Source organism: Oncorhynchus mykiss, chromosome 13, assembly GCF_013265735.2.
Source record: "Oncorhynchus mykiss isolate Arlee chromosome 13, USDA_OmykA_1.1, whole genome shotgun sequence".
Classification (NCBI taxonomy): Eukaryota; Metazoa; Chordata; class Actinopteri; order Salmoniformes; family Salmonidae; genus Oncorhynchus; species Oncorhynchus mykiss.
The window spans coordinates 1,318,495-1,336,756 of record NC_048577.1 but is presented as its reverse complement, the minus strand read 5'-3'; the positions used below and the strand labels follow the sequence as shown (position 1 = coordinate 1,336,756).

Genomic DNA, 18,262 nt, shown 5'->3' with positions numbered 1-18,262 from the left:
GAGTCAATGTGGAGACTATATACAGAGGGTACCGGTACAGAGTCAATGTGGAGGCTATATACAGGGTGTTACGGTACAGAGTCAATGTGGAGGCTATATACAGGGGTTACCGGTACAGAGTCAATGTGGAGACTACATACAGGGGGTACTGGTACAGAGTCAACGTGCTGGGGCACCGGTTAGTCGAGGCAATCGAGGTAATATGTACATATAGGGAGAGTTATTAAAGTGACAATGCATAGATGATAAGAGTGTGTGGGGGGGCTCTTCCTCTGACACCGCCTGGTATAGAGGTCCTGGATGGCAGGAAGCTTGGCCCCAGTGATGTACTGGGCTGTACGCACTACCCTCTGTAGTGCCTTGTAGTTGGAGGCCAAGCTGTTGCTATACCAGAAAGTGATGCAACCAGTCAGGATGCTCTCGATGGTGCAGCTGTAGAACCTTTTGAGGATCTGAGGTCCCATGCTACATTTTTTCATCTCCTGAGGGGGAATAGGTTTTGTCGTGCCGTCTTCACGATTGTCTTGGTGTGCTTGGACCGTGATAGTTTGCTAGTGATGCGGACACCAGGGAACTTGAAGCTCTCAACCTGCTCCACTACAGCCCCGTCGATGAGAATGGGGGTGTGCTCTGTCTTCCTTTCCCTGTAGTCCACAATCATCTTCTTTTGTCTTGGTCACGTTGAGGGAGAGGTTGTTGTCCTGGCACCACACAGCCAGATCTCTGACCTCCTCCATATAGGCTGTCTCCTCGTGGTTGGTGATCAGGCCTACCACTGTTGTGGCATCGGAAAACTTAATGATGGTGTTGGAGTCATGCCTGGTCGTGCAGTTATTAGTGAACAGGATGTACGGGAGGGGGTTGAGCACGCACTCCTGAGGGGCCACTGTGTTGAGGATCAGCGTGGAGCATGTGTTGTTACCTTCCCTTAAAAAACATGAGCTGGCGCACACCCAGAAAAATACTTTGTGTGGAGGTGCTGACTAACGGCGAATAAACAATCAAAAGAAAGTCGCACACTCCATGTATAATCTCCCAGCAATTTAATGGGTATTTACCAACCCTAACCTTAACCCCTACCGTAACCATTTTACATGTCAAAAGCCCATCCTGTTAGATCTGAACCAAATGGAGCGATCGGATGACAGAAATCACATTTATGTGCCAGGTGTAACTGAGGCCGTAGATGCTCCATAGCCATTAATTTGAGTGTTTTATATAATATGACTAAATATATTATATATTTATTTCTGTGTTGCAGGAGCAGTCAGGAAATGGAACGGCAAGGCTGCAGAGCTGTAGGAGACCACCTCTCCTGGTAGAGCTGGGGGTGGTGTTTACCACTCCACCACGTCTTCAGCAGGCTGAAAAAGTGGGATTGATCCATTTGTTAGTTTCAGTTTTCAGTAGTTGAATCCTTTCACATAAGATTGATTTCAAAATTTTTCATCTTCAACAAATGGCCTGGGATTGGTTGAAAAGTGATACTAAACACACATACCATAGTGGAAGATTTACTGAATTTACACTAAGATGGATCTTGCTTTTTCACATATTTGTTCATTGGTTTTGCTAGTCTGTTGATTGCCAGTCATTGGGTTAATTTGTTTTGCAATATGTTCAAATCAAATCAAGCTTTATTTATACAGCACATTTCAGACACGGATACAAACCAACGGGTTCACAGGAAAAAAACAATGAAAATAAACAAATATTTAAAACACAAACATAAGAGGATAAAAAAACAGAATAACTGAAAACTAATGAGCATTCTAAGGAAATGTCATCGATTAAAATATTAACAATTCACTGCAATATGCAACCCAAAATATCCTGTCTTTCTCCATTGTTTGATGTTACGTTCTCCAGCAAGAAAACCAAAAATGTCCCTCAAACAGAAGAGGGAACTAACAACAACCACAACTAAACATGTTTTAGGAGGGGCTCTGATTGGTTCTCCCTATATGCTAACAATCTACACGGGCAAAAGTCCAACCTCAAAACATAAATGGAAAAACAAAAGCCTGGAACACCTTCCCCCTTAAGACAACAAATATATCCTATATTTTAGTTGGATAAGTTTGCTCACCACCAACATAAAACAATTTCCATTTCACAATATAATCAACCACAATGCTTCACCTTCACCAATATAAACATGGTGTCTACTGGCTGTCAACAATTAAATATAGGAAAAACACCTTGTTTTCCCACTAGCTTCTAGAACTCTCGTCTTCCTGAAACTCACTAGCTTCTAGAACTCTCGTCTTCCTGAAACTCACTAGATTCTAGAACTCTCGTCTTCCTGAAACTCACTAGCTTCTAGAACTCTCATCCCTTTGGAACGAGCCCAAACAAAACTCATCCCCAATACAAAGAACCGTGCAGTCAAAATAAATTGTGATCCATGGCAACGCACTGGCTAAACGCAAAACACAAATCTTTTTGACCGCCCACCTTTGAGACAATCAGCATCCAAGTTGTCCTTACCACAGACATGTCTGATTTCAAGAGGAAACTCCTGCAATATCCGTAGTAACTTTCCACCTCACCGCGGAGCTTCTCTCTCTTTTCAGGGTTCACTAGATAGGCATGTTGTTGGATCGGGGCCCAGTCCCCAATGTCATGCTCTAGCACATCTGAGAATTAACCCTGATATTCTAAAAGTAGGGCAATAATGTCAATATAATTGTACCAAAAATTGTCAGTTGGTTGCATTAATAAATATCACTACTAAATGTTACATGAAATGTAAATATGAAATATTTAGTTGCATAGTCTTATTTTCAATGGCTTTTCAATTACATTTTGCTATGTGTGATAGCCCCAATGTCAAAACACAGTTTTAATGTCTCCAAATCAATAACCAATATGCAGGAACAGTTTGGGGATAAATTGAAAACCTAAACATAACATGTGCTATTTACACAAACATCTGCCACAATAATCATATTACTTGTATTTTTTAAACAAGCTCCTTATAAACTGCACAAGCACCAGAAACACTGTTGTTTTGACAAATAGAAGAAAAATCACGGATATCAATTAGGGAGGAAATCAGGTTGTATGTGCTGTTGAAACTAACACAACTAAAAACATGGAAATGTGAGATATATTTCACCTCACTGGTTAGAGGACAACCTGCAGAAGACAGTCAGCTACATGTTGGAGTGATGCATTTAAATGTAGGGGGCGCTAAACAAAGGAACACAACACTTATTTGTCATCACTCATCAATATCATGTTGAAATCAATTGTGCCGACAGGAGGGAGATGAGGTTGCACGTCCTGTTAAAACTAACAGCTCAAAAATAACTCCTTCATGTATGTATTTTCTGATGTTTGATCAGAGATCTTTTATCAGAGTACCTCTTGTCACACTGAACACAGCTATAATATTTCTCTCCTGTGTGTGTTCTCTGGTGTGATGTCAGCTTGTCAGATCTACCAAAACTCTTCCCACATTGATCACAGCTATAAGGTTTCTCTCCTGTGTGTATTCTCTGGTGCAATGTCAGATGGCCAGATGTAGTAAAACTCTTCCCACATTGACCACAGCTATAAGGTTTCTCTCCTGTGTGTATTCTCTGGTGCAATGTCAGATGGCCAGATGTAGTAAAACTCTTCCCACATTGACCACAGCTATAAGATTTCTCTCCTGTGTGTATTCTCTGGTGTTGAGTCAAATTGCCAGATGTAGTAAAACTCTTCCCACATTGACCACAGCTATAAGGTTTCTCTCCAGTGTGTATTCTCTGGTGCAATGTCAGATAGCCAGATGTAGTGAAACTCTTCCCACATTGACCACAGCTATAAGGTTTCTCTCCTGTGTGTATTCTCTGGTGCAATGTCAGATGGCCAGATCTAGTAAATCTCTTCCCACATTGACCACAGCTATAAGGTTTCTCTCCTGTGTGTTTTCTCTGGTGTACTGTAAGATTGCTAGATTTAGTAAAACTTCTCCCACATTGAACACAGCTATAAGGTCTCTCTCCTGTGTGTATTCTCTGGTGCAATGTCAGATGGCCAGATCTAGTAAAACTCTTTCCACATTGACCACAGCTATAAGGTTTCTCTCCAGTGTGTATTCTCTGGTGCAATGTCAGAGAGCCAGATGTAGTAAAACTCTTCCCACATTGAATACAGGTAAAATATTTCTCTCCTGTGTGGATTCTCTGATGAATTTTAATGCCTGCTGAGGAGGTGAAACTCTTCCCACAGTCAGAGCAGCAGTGAGTTCTCTTCCCTGTGGGTCTCTGTGGGTGTTTATTGAGGTGTTCTGATCTGGAGAGACTCTTCTCTGTCTCCTCAGCATCATGAGGTTGTTGAGGCTCCCCAGAGGATCCACGATAGTCACGTCTCTCTCCTGTGTGAACAACAAAGTCAGACAGATGATTAAAGGCCCACAACAGCGGAAATCCATTGAAAAAGGTGATGCCAACAGCATAGCCATGATGTTGTACAACAATTTCTGTTCGTAATGAATGTTAAAATTATTTGACAATTGTCTTAAAATGAGCAAAAAGTCATATTTTGTCTTGTTTTCACATTAGTAGTAACATCTAAGATTGTAGACTAGAAATAAGTTATTCATGTTGTTGAAACTCTAAGCAGTGTGGTAGAAGACTTTTGGTCTACAATACAGGCCCCCCTTCTGTGTTTTCTAAAATTGCGGCACCAGGGCAATTTGACTGCAGAAACTCCTCCATGCTGATGAGGAAACCACTCGTTATGGATGTAGTATATCTGGTAATGAGGAAACCACTAGTTATGGATGTAGTATATCTGGTAATGAGGAAACCACTAGTTATGGATGTAGTATATCTGGTAATGAGGAAACCACTAGTTATGGATGTAGTATATCTGGTAATGAGGAAACCACTAGTTATGGATGTAGTATATCTGGTAATGAGGAAACCACTAGTTATGGATGTAGTATATCTGGTAATGAGGAAACCACTAGTTATGGATGTAGTATATCTGGTAATGAGGAAACCACTAGTTATGGATGTAGTATATCTGCTAATGAGGAAACCACTAGTTATGGATGTAGTATATCTGGTAATGAGGAAACCACTAGTTATGGATGTAGTATATCTGGTAATGAGGAAACCACTAGTTATGGATGTAGTATATCTGGTAATGAGGAAACCACTAGTTATGGATGTAGTATATCTGGTAATAAGGAAACCACTAGTTATTGATGTAGTATATCTGGTAATGAGGAAACCACTAGTTATGGATGTAGTATATCTGGTAATGAGGAAACCACTAGTTATGGACGTAGTATATCTGCTAATGAGGAAACCACTAGTTATGGATGTAGTATATCTGGTAATGAGGAAACCACTAGTTATGGATGTGGTATATCTGGTAATGAGGAAACCACTAGTTATGTATGTAGTATATCTGGTAATGAGGAAACCGATAGTTATGGATGTAGTATATCTGGTCATGAGGAAACCACTAGTTATGGATGTAGTATATCTGGTAATGAGGAAACCACTAGTTATGGATGTAGTATATCTGCTAATGAGGAAACCACTAGTTATGGATGTAGTATATCTGGTAATGAGGAAACCACTAGTTATGGATGTAGTATATCTGGTAATGAGGAAACCACTAGTTATGGATGTAGTATATCTGCTACTGAGGAAACCACTAGTTATGGACGTAGTATATCTGGTAATGAGGAAACCACTAGTTATGGATGTAGTATATCTGGTAATGAGGAAACCACTAGTTATGGATGTAGTATATCTGGTAATGAGGAAACCACTAGTTATGGACGTAGTATATCTGCTAATGAGGAAACCACTAGTTATTGATGTAGTATATCTGGTAATGAGGAAACCACTAGTTATGGATGTAGTATATCTGGTAATGAGGAAACCACTAGTTATGGACGTAGTATATCTGGTAATGAGGAAACCACTAGTTATGGACGTAGTATATCTGGTAATGAGGAAACCACTAGTTATTGATGTAGTATATCTGGTAATGAGGAAACCACTAGTTATGGATGTAGTATATCTGGTAATGAGGAAACCACTAGTTATGGACGTAGTATATCTGCTAATGAGGAAACCACTAGTTATTGATGTAGTATATCTGGTAATGAGGAAACCACTAGTTATGGATGTAGTATATCTGGTAATGAGGAAACCACTAGTTATGGATGTAGTATATCTGGTAATGAGGAAACCACTAGTTATGGATGTAGTATATCTGGTAATGAGGAAACCACTAGTTATGGATGTGGTATATCTGCTAATGAGGAAACCACTAGTTATTGATGTAGTATATCTGGTAATGAGGAAACCACTAGTTATGGATGTAGTATATCTGGTAATGAGGAAACCACTAGTTATGGACGTAGTATATCTGGTAATGAGGAAACCACTAGTTATGGATGTAGTATATCTGGTAATGAGGAAACCACTAGTTATGGACGTAGTATATCTGGTAATGAGGAAACCACTAGTTATGGATGTAGTATATCTGGTAATGAGGAAACCACTAGTTATGGATGTAGTATATCTGCTAATGAGGAAACCACTAGTTATGGATGTAGTATATCTGGTAATGAGGAAACCACTAGTTATGGATGTAGTATATCTGGTAATGAGGAAACCACTAGTTATGGATGTAGTATATCTGCTAATGAGGAAACCACTAGTTATGTATGTAGTATATCTGGTAATGAGGAAACCACTAGTTATGGACGTAGTATATCTGGTAATGAGGAAACCACTAGTTATGGATGTAGTATATCTGGTAATGAGGAAACCACTAGTTATGGATGTAGTATATCTGGTAATGAGGAAACCACTAGTTATGGACGTAGTATATCTGCTAATGAGGAAACCACTAGTTATGGATGTAGTATATCTGGCAATGAGGAAACCACTAGTTATGGATGTGGTATATCTGGTAATGAGGAAACCACTAGTTATGTATGTAGTATATCTGCTAATGAGGAAACCACTAGTTATGGACGTAGTATATCTGGTAATGAGGAAACCACTAGTTATGGATGTAGTATATCTGGTAATGAGGAAACCACTAGTTATGGATGTAGTATATCTGGTAATGAGGAAACCACTAGTTATGGATGTAGTATATCTGGTAATGAGGAAACCACTAGTTATGGATGTAGTATATCTGCTAATGAGGAAACCACTAGTTATGGATGTAGTATATCTGGTCATGAGGAAACCACTAGTTATGGATGTAGTATATCTGGTAATGAGGAAACCACTAGTTATGGATGTAGTATATCTGCTAATGAGGAAACCACTAGTTATGGATGTAGTATATCTGGTAATGAGGAAACCACTAGTTATGGATGTAGTATATCTGCTAATGAGGAAACCACTAGTTATGGATGTAGTATATCTGCTAATGAGGAAACCACTAGTTATGGATGTAGTATATCTGCTAATGAGGAAACCACTAGTTATGGATGTAGTATATCTGGTAATGAGGAAACCACTAGTTATGGATGTAGTATATCTGCTAATGAGGAAACCACTAGTTATGGATGTAGTATATCTGGTAATGAGGAAACCACTAGTTATGGATGTAGTATATCTGGTAATGAGGAAACCACTAGTTATGGATGTGGTATATCTGCTAATGAGGAAACCACTAGTTATGGATGTAGTATATCTGGTAATGAGGAAACCACTAGTTATGGATGTAGTATATCTGCTAATGAGGAAACCACTAGTTATGGATGTAGTATATCTGGTAATGAGGAAACCACTAGTTATGGATGTAGTATATCTGGTAATGAGGAAACCACTAGTTATGGATGTAGTATATCTGCTAATGAGGAAACCACTAGTTATGGATGTAGTATATCTGGTAATGAGGAAACCACTAGTTATGGATGTAGTATATCTGCTAATGAGGAAACCACTAGTTATGGATGTAGTATATCTGGTAATGAGGAAACCACTAGTTATGGATGTAGTATATCTGCTAATGAGGAAACCACTAGTTATGGATGTAGTATATCTGGTAATGAGGAAACCACTAGTTATGGATGTAGTATATCTGGTAATGAGGAAACCGATAGTTATGGACGTAGTATATCTGCACAAAAATAATATTTTGGGAAAAAATGAACTTTGGCTATCTACCTGGGAGTCTCGTGAGTGAAAACATCCGAAGTTCATCAAAGGTAAACAATTTAATTTGATTGCTTTTCTGATTTTCGTGACCAGGTTGCCTGCTGCTAGCTAGGCATAATGCTATGCTAGGCTATCGATAAACTTACAGAAATGCTTGTCTAGCTTTGGCTGTAAAGCATAATTTCAAAATCTGAGATAACAGGGTGATTAACAAAAGGCTAAGCTGTGTTTGAATATACACTGCTCAAAAAAAGAAAGGGAACACTTAAACAACACAATGTAACTCCAAGTCAATCACACTTCTGTGAAATCAAACTGTCCACTTAGGAAGCAACACTGATTGACAATACATTTCACATGCTGTTGTGCAAATGGAATAGACAACAGGTGGAAATTATAGGCAATTAGCAAGACACCCCCAATAAAGGAGTGGTTCTGCAGGGGGTGACCACAGACCACTTCTCAGTTCCTATGCTTCCTGGCTGATGTTTTGGTCACTTTTGAATGCTGGCGGTGCTTTCACTCTAGTGGTAGCATGAGACAGAGTCTACAAACACACAAGTGGCTCAGGTAGTGCAGCTCATCCAGGATGGCACATCAATGCGAGCTGTGGCAAGAAGGTTTGCTGTGTCTGTCAGCGTAGTGTCCAGAGCATGGAGGCGCTACCAGGAGACAGGCCAGTACATCAGGAGACGTGGAGGAGGCCGTAGGAGGGCAACAACCCAGCAGCAGGACGCTACTTCCGCCTTTGTGCAAGGAGGAGCACTGCCAGAGCCCTGCAAAATGACCTCCAGCAGGCCACAAATGTGCATGTGTCTGCTCAAACGGTCAGAAACAGACTCCATGAGGGCGGTATGAGGGCCCAACGTCCACAGGTGGGGTTTGTGCTTACAGCCCAACACCGTGCAGGACGTTTGGCATTTGCCAGAGAACACCAAGATTGGCAAATTCGCCACTGGTGCCCTGTGCTCTTCACAGATGAAAGCAGGTTCACACTGAGCACGTGACAGAGTCTGGGGACGCCGTGGAGAACGTTCTGCTGCCTGCAACATCCTCCAGCATGACCAGTTTGGCAGTGGGTCAGTCATGGTGTGGGGTGGCATTTCTTTGGTGGGCAGCACAGCCCTCCATGTGCTCACCAGAGGTAGCCTGACTGCCATTAGGTACCGAGATGAGATCCTCAGATCCCTTGTGAAACCATATGTGGTGTGGTTGGACCTGGGTTCCTCCTAATGCAAGACAATGCTAGACCTCATGTGTCTGGAGTGTGTCAGCAGTTCCTGCAAGAGGAAGGCATTGATGTTATGGACTGGCCCGCCCGTTCCCCAGACCTGAATCCAATTGAGCACATCTGGGACATCATGTCTCGCTCCATCCACCGTTGCACCACAGACTGTCCAGGAGTTGGCGGATGCTTTAGTCCAGGTCTGGGAGGAGATCCCTCAGGAGACCATCAGCCACCTTATCAGGAGCATGCCCAGGCGTTGTAGGGAGGTCATACAGGCACGCGGAGGCCACACACACTACTGAGCCTAATTTTGACTTGTTTTAAGGACATTACATCAAAGTTGGATCAGCCTGTAGTGTGGTTTTCCACTTTAATTGAGTGTGACTCCAAATCCAGACCTCCATGGGTTGATAAATTTGATTTCCATTGATAATTTTTGTGTGATTTTGTTGTCAGCACATTCAACTATGTAAAGAAAAAAGTATTTAATAAGAATATTTCATTCATTCAGATCTAGGATGTGTTATTTTAGTGTTCCCTTTATTTTTTTGAGCAGTGTATTTCACTTGTGATTTCATTCACTTGTATCTAGTAAGAGTTTTTGTCTGTTGCGTTAGTTAGCTAATTAGTGTCAGTTGATGACAATTCCCCCGGATCCGGGATGGGTAGTTCCAAGAGGTTTTGTCTTTTGTTTGAAACATTCCTGTCAATGTTGAGTAAGGACGCACACCCAATTACGCAAATAGAAGTAGGACGAGACTACCTGGCCTGCACACAAATGTAGGCCTATAAATGTGCCCATTTGGGGATGTCTGATAGTATTTCTGATTGTCTTAACGCACCACCACTAATGAGTTGTGGAGCTTCTCAAAGTAATGCTTTATTCACCTCAAACAGCAAGTAAACAAAGTCTAATCAAAATCAATTGCAAATGACAATAGTTCCTCAAAGAATTTTTGTAAAATATTTCTAGCTCTTGCCCTTTCGATTACCACTCTGCATGAAAGGGAAAAATGTAATGCTCTGATCCAGTGGAAATGTCATAAAAAACCTGATTACTTCTTATCCTTTTCACAAATAGCCTACACCTACTGTGTGTGTCCAGAACTCACTGGAGCAGGAAACTGAGGGCCAAGAATATTTTATACAATGTTGCAAGCTTACTATCCGAGTTTCCTGACCCAGTTGATAGTTGATACAGTGTTTCAAGTTTGTTGTAGACAGGCCATGTGCAGCCAATGTGATTTCTAGGATATTTATTTTTATCAAGATATTTTCTACCTGCAGAATGCAATATTTTTATTTGTTGGCTTTATGTAGGCTATTTTTCTTTACATAGTTGGCAATGGCAATAAAAGTTATTCTTAGATTTGTATAATTTTCATTAAGATTTAGATAGAATGTAGATTCTAGACAATAATTTTGAGATACTATTATAAATTAAATGAAACTGTTCCACGAAAATGTGCATATGAAAATCATAATTGGCACACAGATTAGTAGAAATTAGTAGAAATGGTCCAACTGGAAAAGGTTGCCGACTGCTGGTGTAGTCTATTACTGAACATTTCTACACTGGTCATTCTAGAATATACTATATATCCTAGAAACCTGGTTAAACTATCATTATGACATCATGGATGAATTCTAGAATATACTATTTAGCCTAGAAACCTGGTTAAATGATCATTATGACCTTATGGATGGCCGGTCGTTGTATTCATAGTGTAGTGAATTCAGGGGGAGGCCCTGAGCTGAACTTAAACCTGGGTCCAGCGACTGTCAAGTCAACACCTTATAACTGTTACGCCACGATGTCTGAACGTCTTGACGAGGTCGCTAGGTGTTGTTTTTTTAAAACCCACACAATCCAGCAATCTACAGTTCAAACAATAACACATCTGTCATTCCACCACTGTTTTGGTAATAAAATGATTATGGGGTTGGAGAAATGTAACTACAGACAGACAGACCTATGGATGCAAGGACTGACCATCCATGATATCAACATTATAGTTTTAACCATGTTGAGGCGATACAGTGTTGATTTACATTGTTTCTAAACATTGTAATAAAAAAAGCTTATTTGGGGTTCTGATGTGGTACAACAGTTGAACTAAGCTCACGAGGCATGTGTTATATTCTTCAAGAATCAATGGCTGTAAATAAATAATTTAAAAGTCACAATATGGATGTAGCAATTGCAGATTTCCACCTTAACACCAAACATCAGTTCAACTGAAGAGTTTGTGCCTCTGTTTTTAAGACAGTACTTACTAGTGTTAATCAGGGAACGGTTTTTCAAAACCATCTTATGGCTAAATTCTTTGTTGGAACCATTGGATGCCTTAAGATGCGTTTGGGAAATCGAGCCCAGATATCTAGGTTCCTCCTCTTCTCCCACCTGCTCCTTTTTCGATGTAACAGTCATCTCTCCCTCCTCCTCTTTCACTCCATAAACTGCATCCTCCTCCTCTTCTTCTTTCACAGTAATGGCCTCACCCTGTACTTCTTGTTTTACTGTGATATCACCCTCTCCTTTAGCAGGGGAGTAGCTTAGTGACCGCATGGTCGGGGATGTTAGCTATGCTAATGCTAACTTAACCAGCCCGCTAGCTGACTAATAACAACACCGTAAATATGAAATTAAAGCGGATAACTAACTAGACGATAGAAGTGGGTTTAAAACACAGTGTCTAACACAGTTCGTCTATTTTGTGTAGCAAGCTACTGAGGTGTCTGACTAACTGTTGCTGCTGCTGAAAGAAGCGTTCCGTCCACTAGATTATACGTCACACCAACAGCATAACCTTACATTCCCAGACCGCCATCTGCTGACTGGAGTGGGTAACGCAGTTGAGTAAAATGTATATTTTATCTTCAGACAAGTTAAAGTGTAGGAAGCATGAGTTTTTACTCACCAGTGTAACAATGCAGTGTGGTTAAAGACTTAGTAAGCTAGTTGTCGTCACGATATGGTTAACTATAAGAACAAACAGTTATGTTTTTGCATTATTACATATTTATTAACTTATTTTGTGACTCTTCCAAACTACACACAGTGCAGTATTTCTCAACGTCATATGGATGCTCTTCTCTGTGCTACTGAGTTTGTTTGCCAGTGTAACGGTGTAACGAAGTTACATGTGTAAAATATTTGTATCCTCTTATTTAGCTAGGCAATTCAGTTAAGAACAGTGCCTTAGACCGCTGCCCCGCTCGTGTGATAAAGGTATAGGATTCTGGGTAATCCACAGCAGATTTATGGAGAACTTGAAAATTGAGTGGTCCTGGGATAGAAAGGTATAAAATTGACATTATATAATTAAATCCACGTTTTAAATCATACATTAGCAATTTATGTTTTAGTAACTACTGTTGTTGGGTAATATTTGGGTAATACTTTGAGTAATATTTCAGGTTAATTTGATAATTTTTTGATACTAAAATGGATGACAGTTTATTCTGATGTAGTGAATATGAGACACATGGAAATAATGTATTTATTTTTATTATAGTAAATGAGGAATTAGTAGGAATTGTTAAATCCACTATACGATCACAATAACTTTGATAGACATTTCAACTGTTTTTTTTGTTAGTATATTATAGGGCAGATTAATGTAGAATTGCTGTGGGAGTGGTATTTATATCCCGTCACTACTGATCATTCATCCAGACTGTGTGTGTCCCATCATTGCAGCTTTGGAAATAAATTAACTATCCATCCATTGCACCTTCCTGTGTTGACTCACTGACTTGAGGGACCAGGATGGTCACACTAGGTCGATATCTAACTCAAGCTTCACCTCATGCTTTTCATGAACTGTGTGGTTGTGTTATCTAGTGGGAACCCGATAGCAGGGCTCTGGTGCCTCATATGAACTGTGTGGTTGTGTTATCTAGTGGGAACCCGTTAGCGGGGCTCTGGTGCCTCATATGAACTGTGTGGTTGTGTTATCTAGTGGGAACCCGATAGCAGGGCTCTGGTGCCTCATATGAACTGTGTGGTTGTGTTATCTAGTGGGAACCCGATAGCAGGGCTCTGGTGCCTTCTTGCCGTGGGATCAAAACAACAGAGGAAATCAACCTGCTTGCTCCTTTTTGTTTTGTCAACTTTTCGGTAGGGATGTTACGTTACGTTTGATACCGGAGCTACGAGGCACGCGTCCAAATCGCTAAACAGTAAACTTCAAAGCAGTGTGCCGATGCCTGTATCACTTTATCAGCAGCACGTGATCAATGACGTCTGAATATTAATTTTGTCCATCATTCTCTATATCTCTGATCTTTTGATCTGCAAACACGTTTAGGTTTTGTTAGTTTGGTTGTAAATGGTCTCCGTGCTGGTTGGCTACACTGGTTAGGCTAATTGCTATTTGGCTAAATAGCTAACGTTAGCTGGCTGGCTAAGATAACTGCATACTGTATAGCTTTGATTATTTGGTTAGATGGCGTTATGTATTTCCAAACATTGGTTTACTTTAATCACTCAAGTCATGATTGCAAACGATTGGTTAAATTTGAAGTAAAACATTTGAAGTTATTTCTGTTGTAGTTTACATCATAGGTAATAGGCTGGTCCTCCATATTACATCACACCATCATAGGTAATAGGCTGGTCCTCCATATTACTTCACACCATCATAGGTAATAGGCTGGTCCTCCATATTACATCACACCATCATAGGTAATAGGCTGGTCCTCCATATTACTTCACACCATCATAGGTAATAGGCTGGTCCTCCATATTACTTCACACCATCATAGGTAATAGGCTGGTCCTCCATATGACATCACTCCTGACTTTATCAGTCTAATGAATTCTGATTGGTTTTATGTAACAACTCCAAAAATAGAACAGTGAGGTGTAACTTTGAATTGGGACTTTAAAAATAAATGTTGATATTTTATAAACAATGGAAAACATACAAACGACGACATCACACCTGCCCAGACCCACTCGAACACCCCCCCATCTCCATTAACTACATCACACCTGCCCAGACCCACTAGAACACACCTCCATCTCCATTAACTATATCACACCTGCCCAGACGCACTAGAACACACCCCCATCTCCATTAACTACATCACACCTGCCCAGACCCACTAGAACACACCTCCATCTCCATTAACTATATCACACCTGCCCAGACCCACTAGAACACACCCCCATCTCCATTAACTACATCACACCTGCCCAGACCCACTAGAACACACCTCCATTTCCATTAACTACATCACACCTGCCCAGACCCACTAGAACACACCTCCATCTCCATTAACTACATCACACCTGCCCAGACCCACTAGAACACATCTCCTTCCCCATGAACTACATCACACCTGCCCAGACCCACTAGAACACATCTCCATTAACTACATCACACCTGCCCAGACCCACAAGAACCCACCTCCATCTCCATTAACTACATCACACCTGCCCAGACCCACTAGAACACACCTCCTTCCCCATGAACTACATCACACCTGCCCAGACCCACTAGAACACACCTCCATCTCCATTATCTACATCAAACCTGCCCAGACCCACTAGAACACACCCCCATCTCCATTAACTACATCACACCTGCCCAGACCCGATTTTAGCATGTCAATCTTGGTGGGGTCTCCTCAATATTGTTTTAAATGCATGCCTGCAAGACACAACACAACAGTAAGATGTTGGCATGATCAGTCCAATCAAAGCTACCGTCCATATAACGTGATTTGACGTAATTTTATCTGTGGCCAATGACCTTGAGCCTTCTTGGAAGGCCACTTGTAATATTAACTCTATGGCAGGATGCAAAGGGCTGACATTTTGGATGTCTACCTTTACTAAGGACATAAACTTCACCACGACGTAGTGTCCCCATGAGTGACAGAACACTGAGCCAATTACAGCGCAATGCTCCTATTTTTTGCTGGCTCGCCCCACCGCCACAGAAAGCACTGAGCTAAGCTGAAACACCTGCAATTTGGAGCTGCCTTACTCAAGAAAACAAAAATATACCATGTGTGTATGCAAATGTATTAACTCAATGATATATATATATATTTTTTGACATTGTTTGCAACTGATGTGCAACACTTATTAATGCCAAATTAACATGCAAAACAGGCAAGCCCCCCACATGTTTATATATATTTGATTTCTTGGGGCAAACATTCTGGGGCTCTGCCCTGAATGACAGGTCGCCACTGACTCACCCCCATCTCCAGCTCCTGCACCACTCTCCGCCACATGGCCTCAAACTGCACCATTTTATTTCTCTCCATCGCCCAGAACTTTACATTTTTAGATAATAAAGAATTTGACCTTTCCATTGAGTTAACAGTGGAAGATTGGTTGATTTCCAGTTTTTAATATTTAAGATGATTGATGAGAAAAGTATCATCCAACTACCGGGTATCTCAACACACCCTCATATTCCATGTCTTGAAATATGCAGACAGATGGATTAAAAGTAATTTTACATTGTATAACTGTACTTGGTGGTGTGGGGGCTGTGCTTTGGCAAAGTCGGTGGGGTTATATCGTTCCTGTTTGGCCCTGTCCGGGGGTGTCCTCAGATGGGGCCACAGTGTCTCCTGACCCCTCCTGTCTCAGCCTCCAGTATTTATGCTGCAGTAGTTTATGTGTCGGGGCGCTAGGGTCAGTTTGTTATATCTGGAGTACTTCTCCTGTCCTATTCGGTGTCCTGTGTGAATCTAAGTGTGCGTTCTCTAATTCTCTCCTTCTCTCTTTCTTTCTCTCTCTCGGAAGACCTGAGCCCTAGGACCATGCCAGAAGAGGACTGGCCACCCCACATATGCTCTCTCTAATTCTCTCTTTCTTTCTCTCTCTCGGAGGACCTGAGCCCTAGGACCATGCCCCAGGACTACCTGACATGATGACTCCTTGCTGTCCCCAGTCCACCTGACCGTGCTGCTGCTCCAGTTTCAACTGTTCTGCCTTATTATTATTCGACCATGCTGGTCATTTATGAACATTTGAACATCTTGGCCATGTTCTGTTATAATCTCCACCCGGCACAGCCAGAAGAGGACTGGCCACCCCACATAGCCTGGTTCCTCTCTAGGTTTCTTCCTAGGTTTTGGCCTTTCTAGGGAGTTTTTCCTAGCCACCGTGCTTCTACACCTGCATTGCTTGCTGTTTGGGGTTTTAGGCTGGGTTTCTGTACAGCACTTTGAGATATCAGCTGATGTACGAAGGGCTATATAAATAAATTTGATTTGATTTATGATTTATTTCTGACAGCCAACTTTCTAACTCCACCCATATCTTTATGACGTCATAACATTCCCATAACATTCCCAGAAGGATTACTGAGTTATTGGTAGTTTTACACTTCAGACATGACTGCCATTGTCCTATTCTCCCTGTGCACCTGCCAATGTAAATCCATTAAGTGAGACAAGTTACCAGACAGGACGTATTGCTAATGCTCTTCCCATTGATAACCTGAATGACAATTAACTTGTGGGTGGTGGTGGTGATGACGGCCTATTAGATGATGTCGTCCATCGGGATTCCCCCCAAGAAAGAAGACGCTCTGGATTGATCACTGGGGTCAGATGTGAAGGAGGTTGATCATCAGGAGTCAGATGTGAAGGAGGAGGTTGATCATCAGGAGTTTATGTCCTATCGTTTTGTTGGACAAGTTTGCTTACCACCAAAAGAAAACAACTTCCATTTCACATAATAATCAACTACAATGCTTCACCTTCTACAGTATAAACATGGTGTAGATTGGCTGTCAACAATTAAAAACAAGAAAAATACATATATTTTTCCCCACAAGCTTCTAGAACTCCCGTCTTCCTAAAAACTCACTAGCTTCTAGAACTCTCGTCTTCTAAAACTCACTAGCTTCTAGAACTCTCGTCTTTCTAAAACTCACTAGCTTCTAGAACTCTCATCTTCCTAAAACCCACTAGCTTCTAGAACTCTCATCTTCCTAAAACCCACTAGCTTCTAGAACTATCATCTTCCGAAAACTCACTACCTTCTAGAACTCTTGTCCCCTTAGAACGAGTCCAAACAAAACTCATCTCCAATACAGAAAAACGTGTCAAAATAAATTGTGATCCATGGAAAAGCACTGGCTTAACGCAAAACACAAATATTTTTGACTGCCCACCCTTGAAACAATCAGCAACCAAGTTGTCCTTACCACCGACATGTCTGAGTTCAAGAGGAAACTCCTGTAATATCCGTAGTAACTTTCTACCTCACTGCAGAGCTTCTCTCTCTCTTCTCAGGGTTCACTCGATAGGCATGTTGTAGGATCGGGGCCCAGTCTCCAATATTTGGGGCCCAGTCTCTAGTACATTTGGGTTGGCACATCTGAGAATGATCCCTGATATTATAAAAGCAGGGCAACAATGTCAATATAATTGTACCCAAAAATTGTCAGTTGGTTGCGTAAATAATTATGAATACTAAATGTTACATTAATTATAAATATGAAAACCAAATGTACACCTCTTTGTTAATATGTAATAATTAACATAATGGTGAGGCATGGAATAATAAAACATGTATATTTTGTCAGGCTGAATGTTTGAAATATGAGGTGATTTGAGTCATGCTTCTTCAGTAGTGGAATAAAGACAATTAGCACTTGAGTGTTGTCAAGAAATGCTGGATTGATGTAGAATTGTTAATAAAATTGATTATAGACCAATGTATTATACTGCGTCCATGTGTATCTATGTAAGTCGTTGAAAAAAACAACCCAAAACAACATTTTCAACTTTCACATTCAACTACAACCAAACGCATATTGGACGTTGGGCATAGCCTCCTTTTCAATGTCTTTCCAATTACATTTTTTCCCCCCCAAGTTTCCAAATCAATAACTGTCACAAGAATGTCTAGTTCCAA

General features: G+C 40.7%; 1 protein-coding gene across 1 annotated transcript; it reads right to left on the bottom strand.

The window, feature by feature from the left end:
- Positions 1 to 1,432: 1,432 nt before the first annotated feature.
- Positions 1,433 to 11,935, bottom strand: LOC118938502 (zinc finger protein 2-like). Its single transcript, XM_036942540.1, has 2 exons — positions 11,888 to 11,935; positions 1,433 to 4,256 (listed from the first exon to the last, which is right to left on the bottom strand). The coding sequence occupies exons 1-2, from the start codon at positions 11,933 to 11,935 to the stop codon at positions 3,321 to 3,323; spliced, it is 984 nt and encodes a 327-aa protein (XP_036798435.1). The 3' UTR covers positions 1,433 to 3,320.
- Between the last annotated feature and the right edge of the window lie 6,327 nt (positions 11,936 to 18,262).

Bases quoted from the DNA above. Each gene is read 5' to 3' on its own strand.
- LOC118938502 (XM_036942540.1), bottom strand. From the start codon at position 11,935: ATGCGGTCACTAAGCTACTCCCCTGCTAAAGGAGAGGGTGATATCACA. The intron at 4,257-11,887 runs GTAAAACAAGAA...AAACACCCACAG, and splicing joins AAGGAGAGGGTGATATCACA to AGACCCACAGGGAAGAGAAC.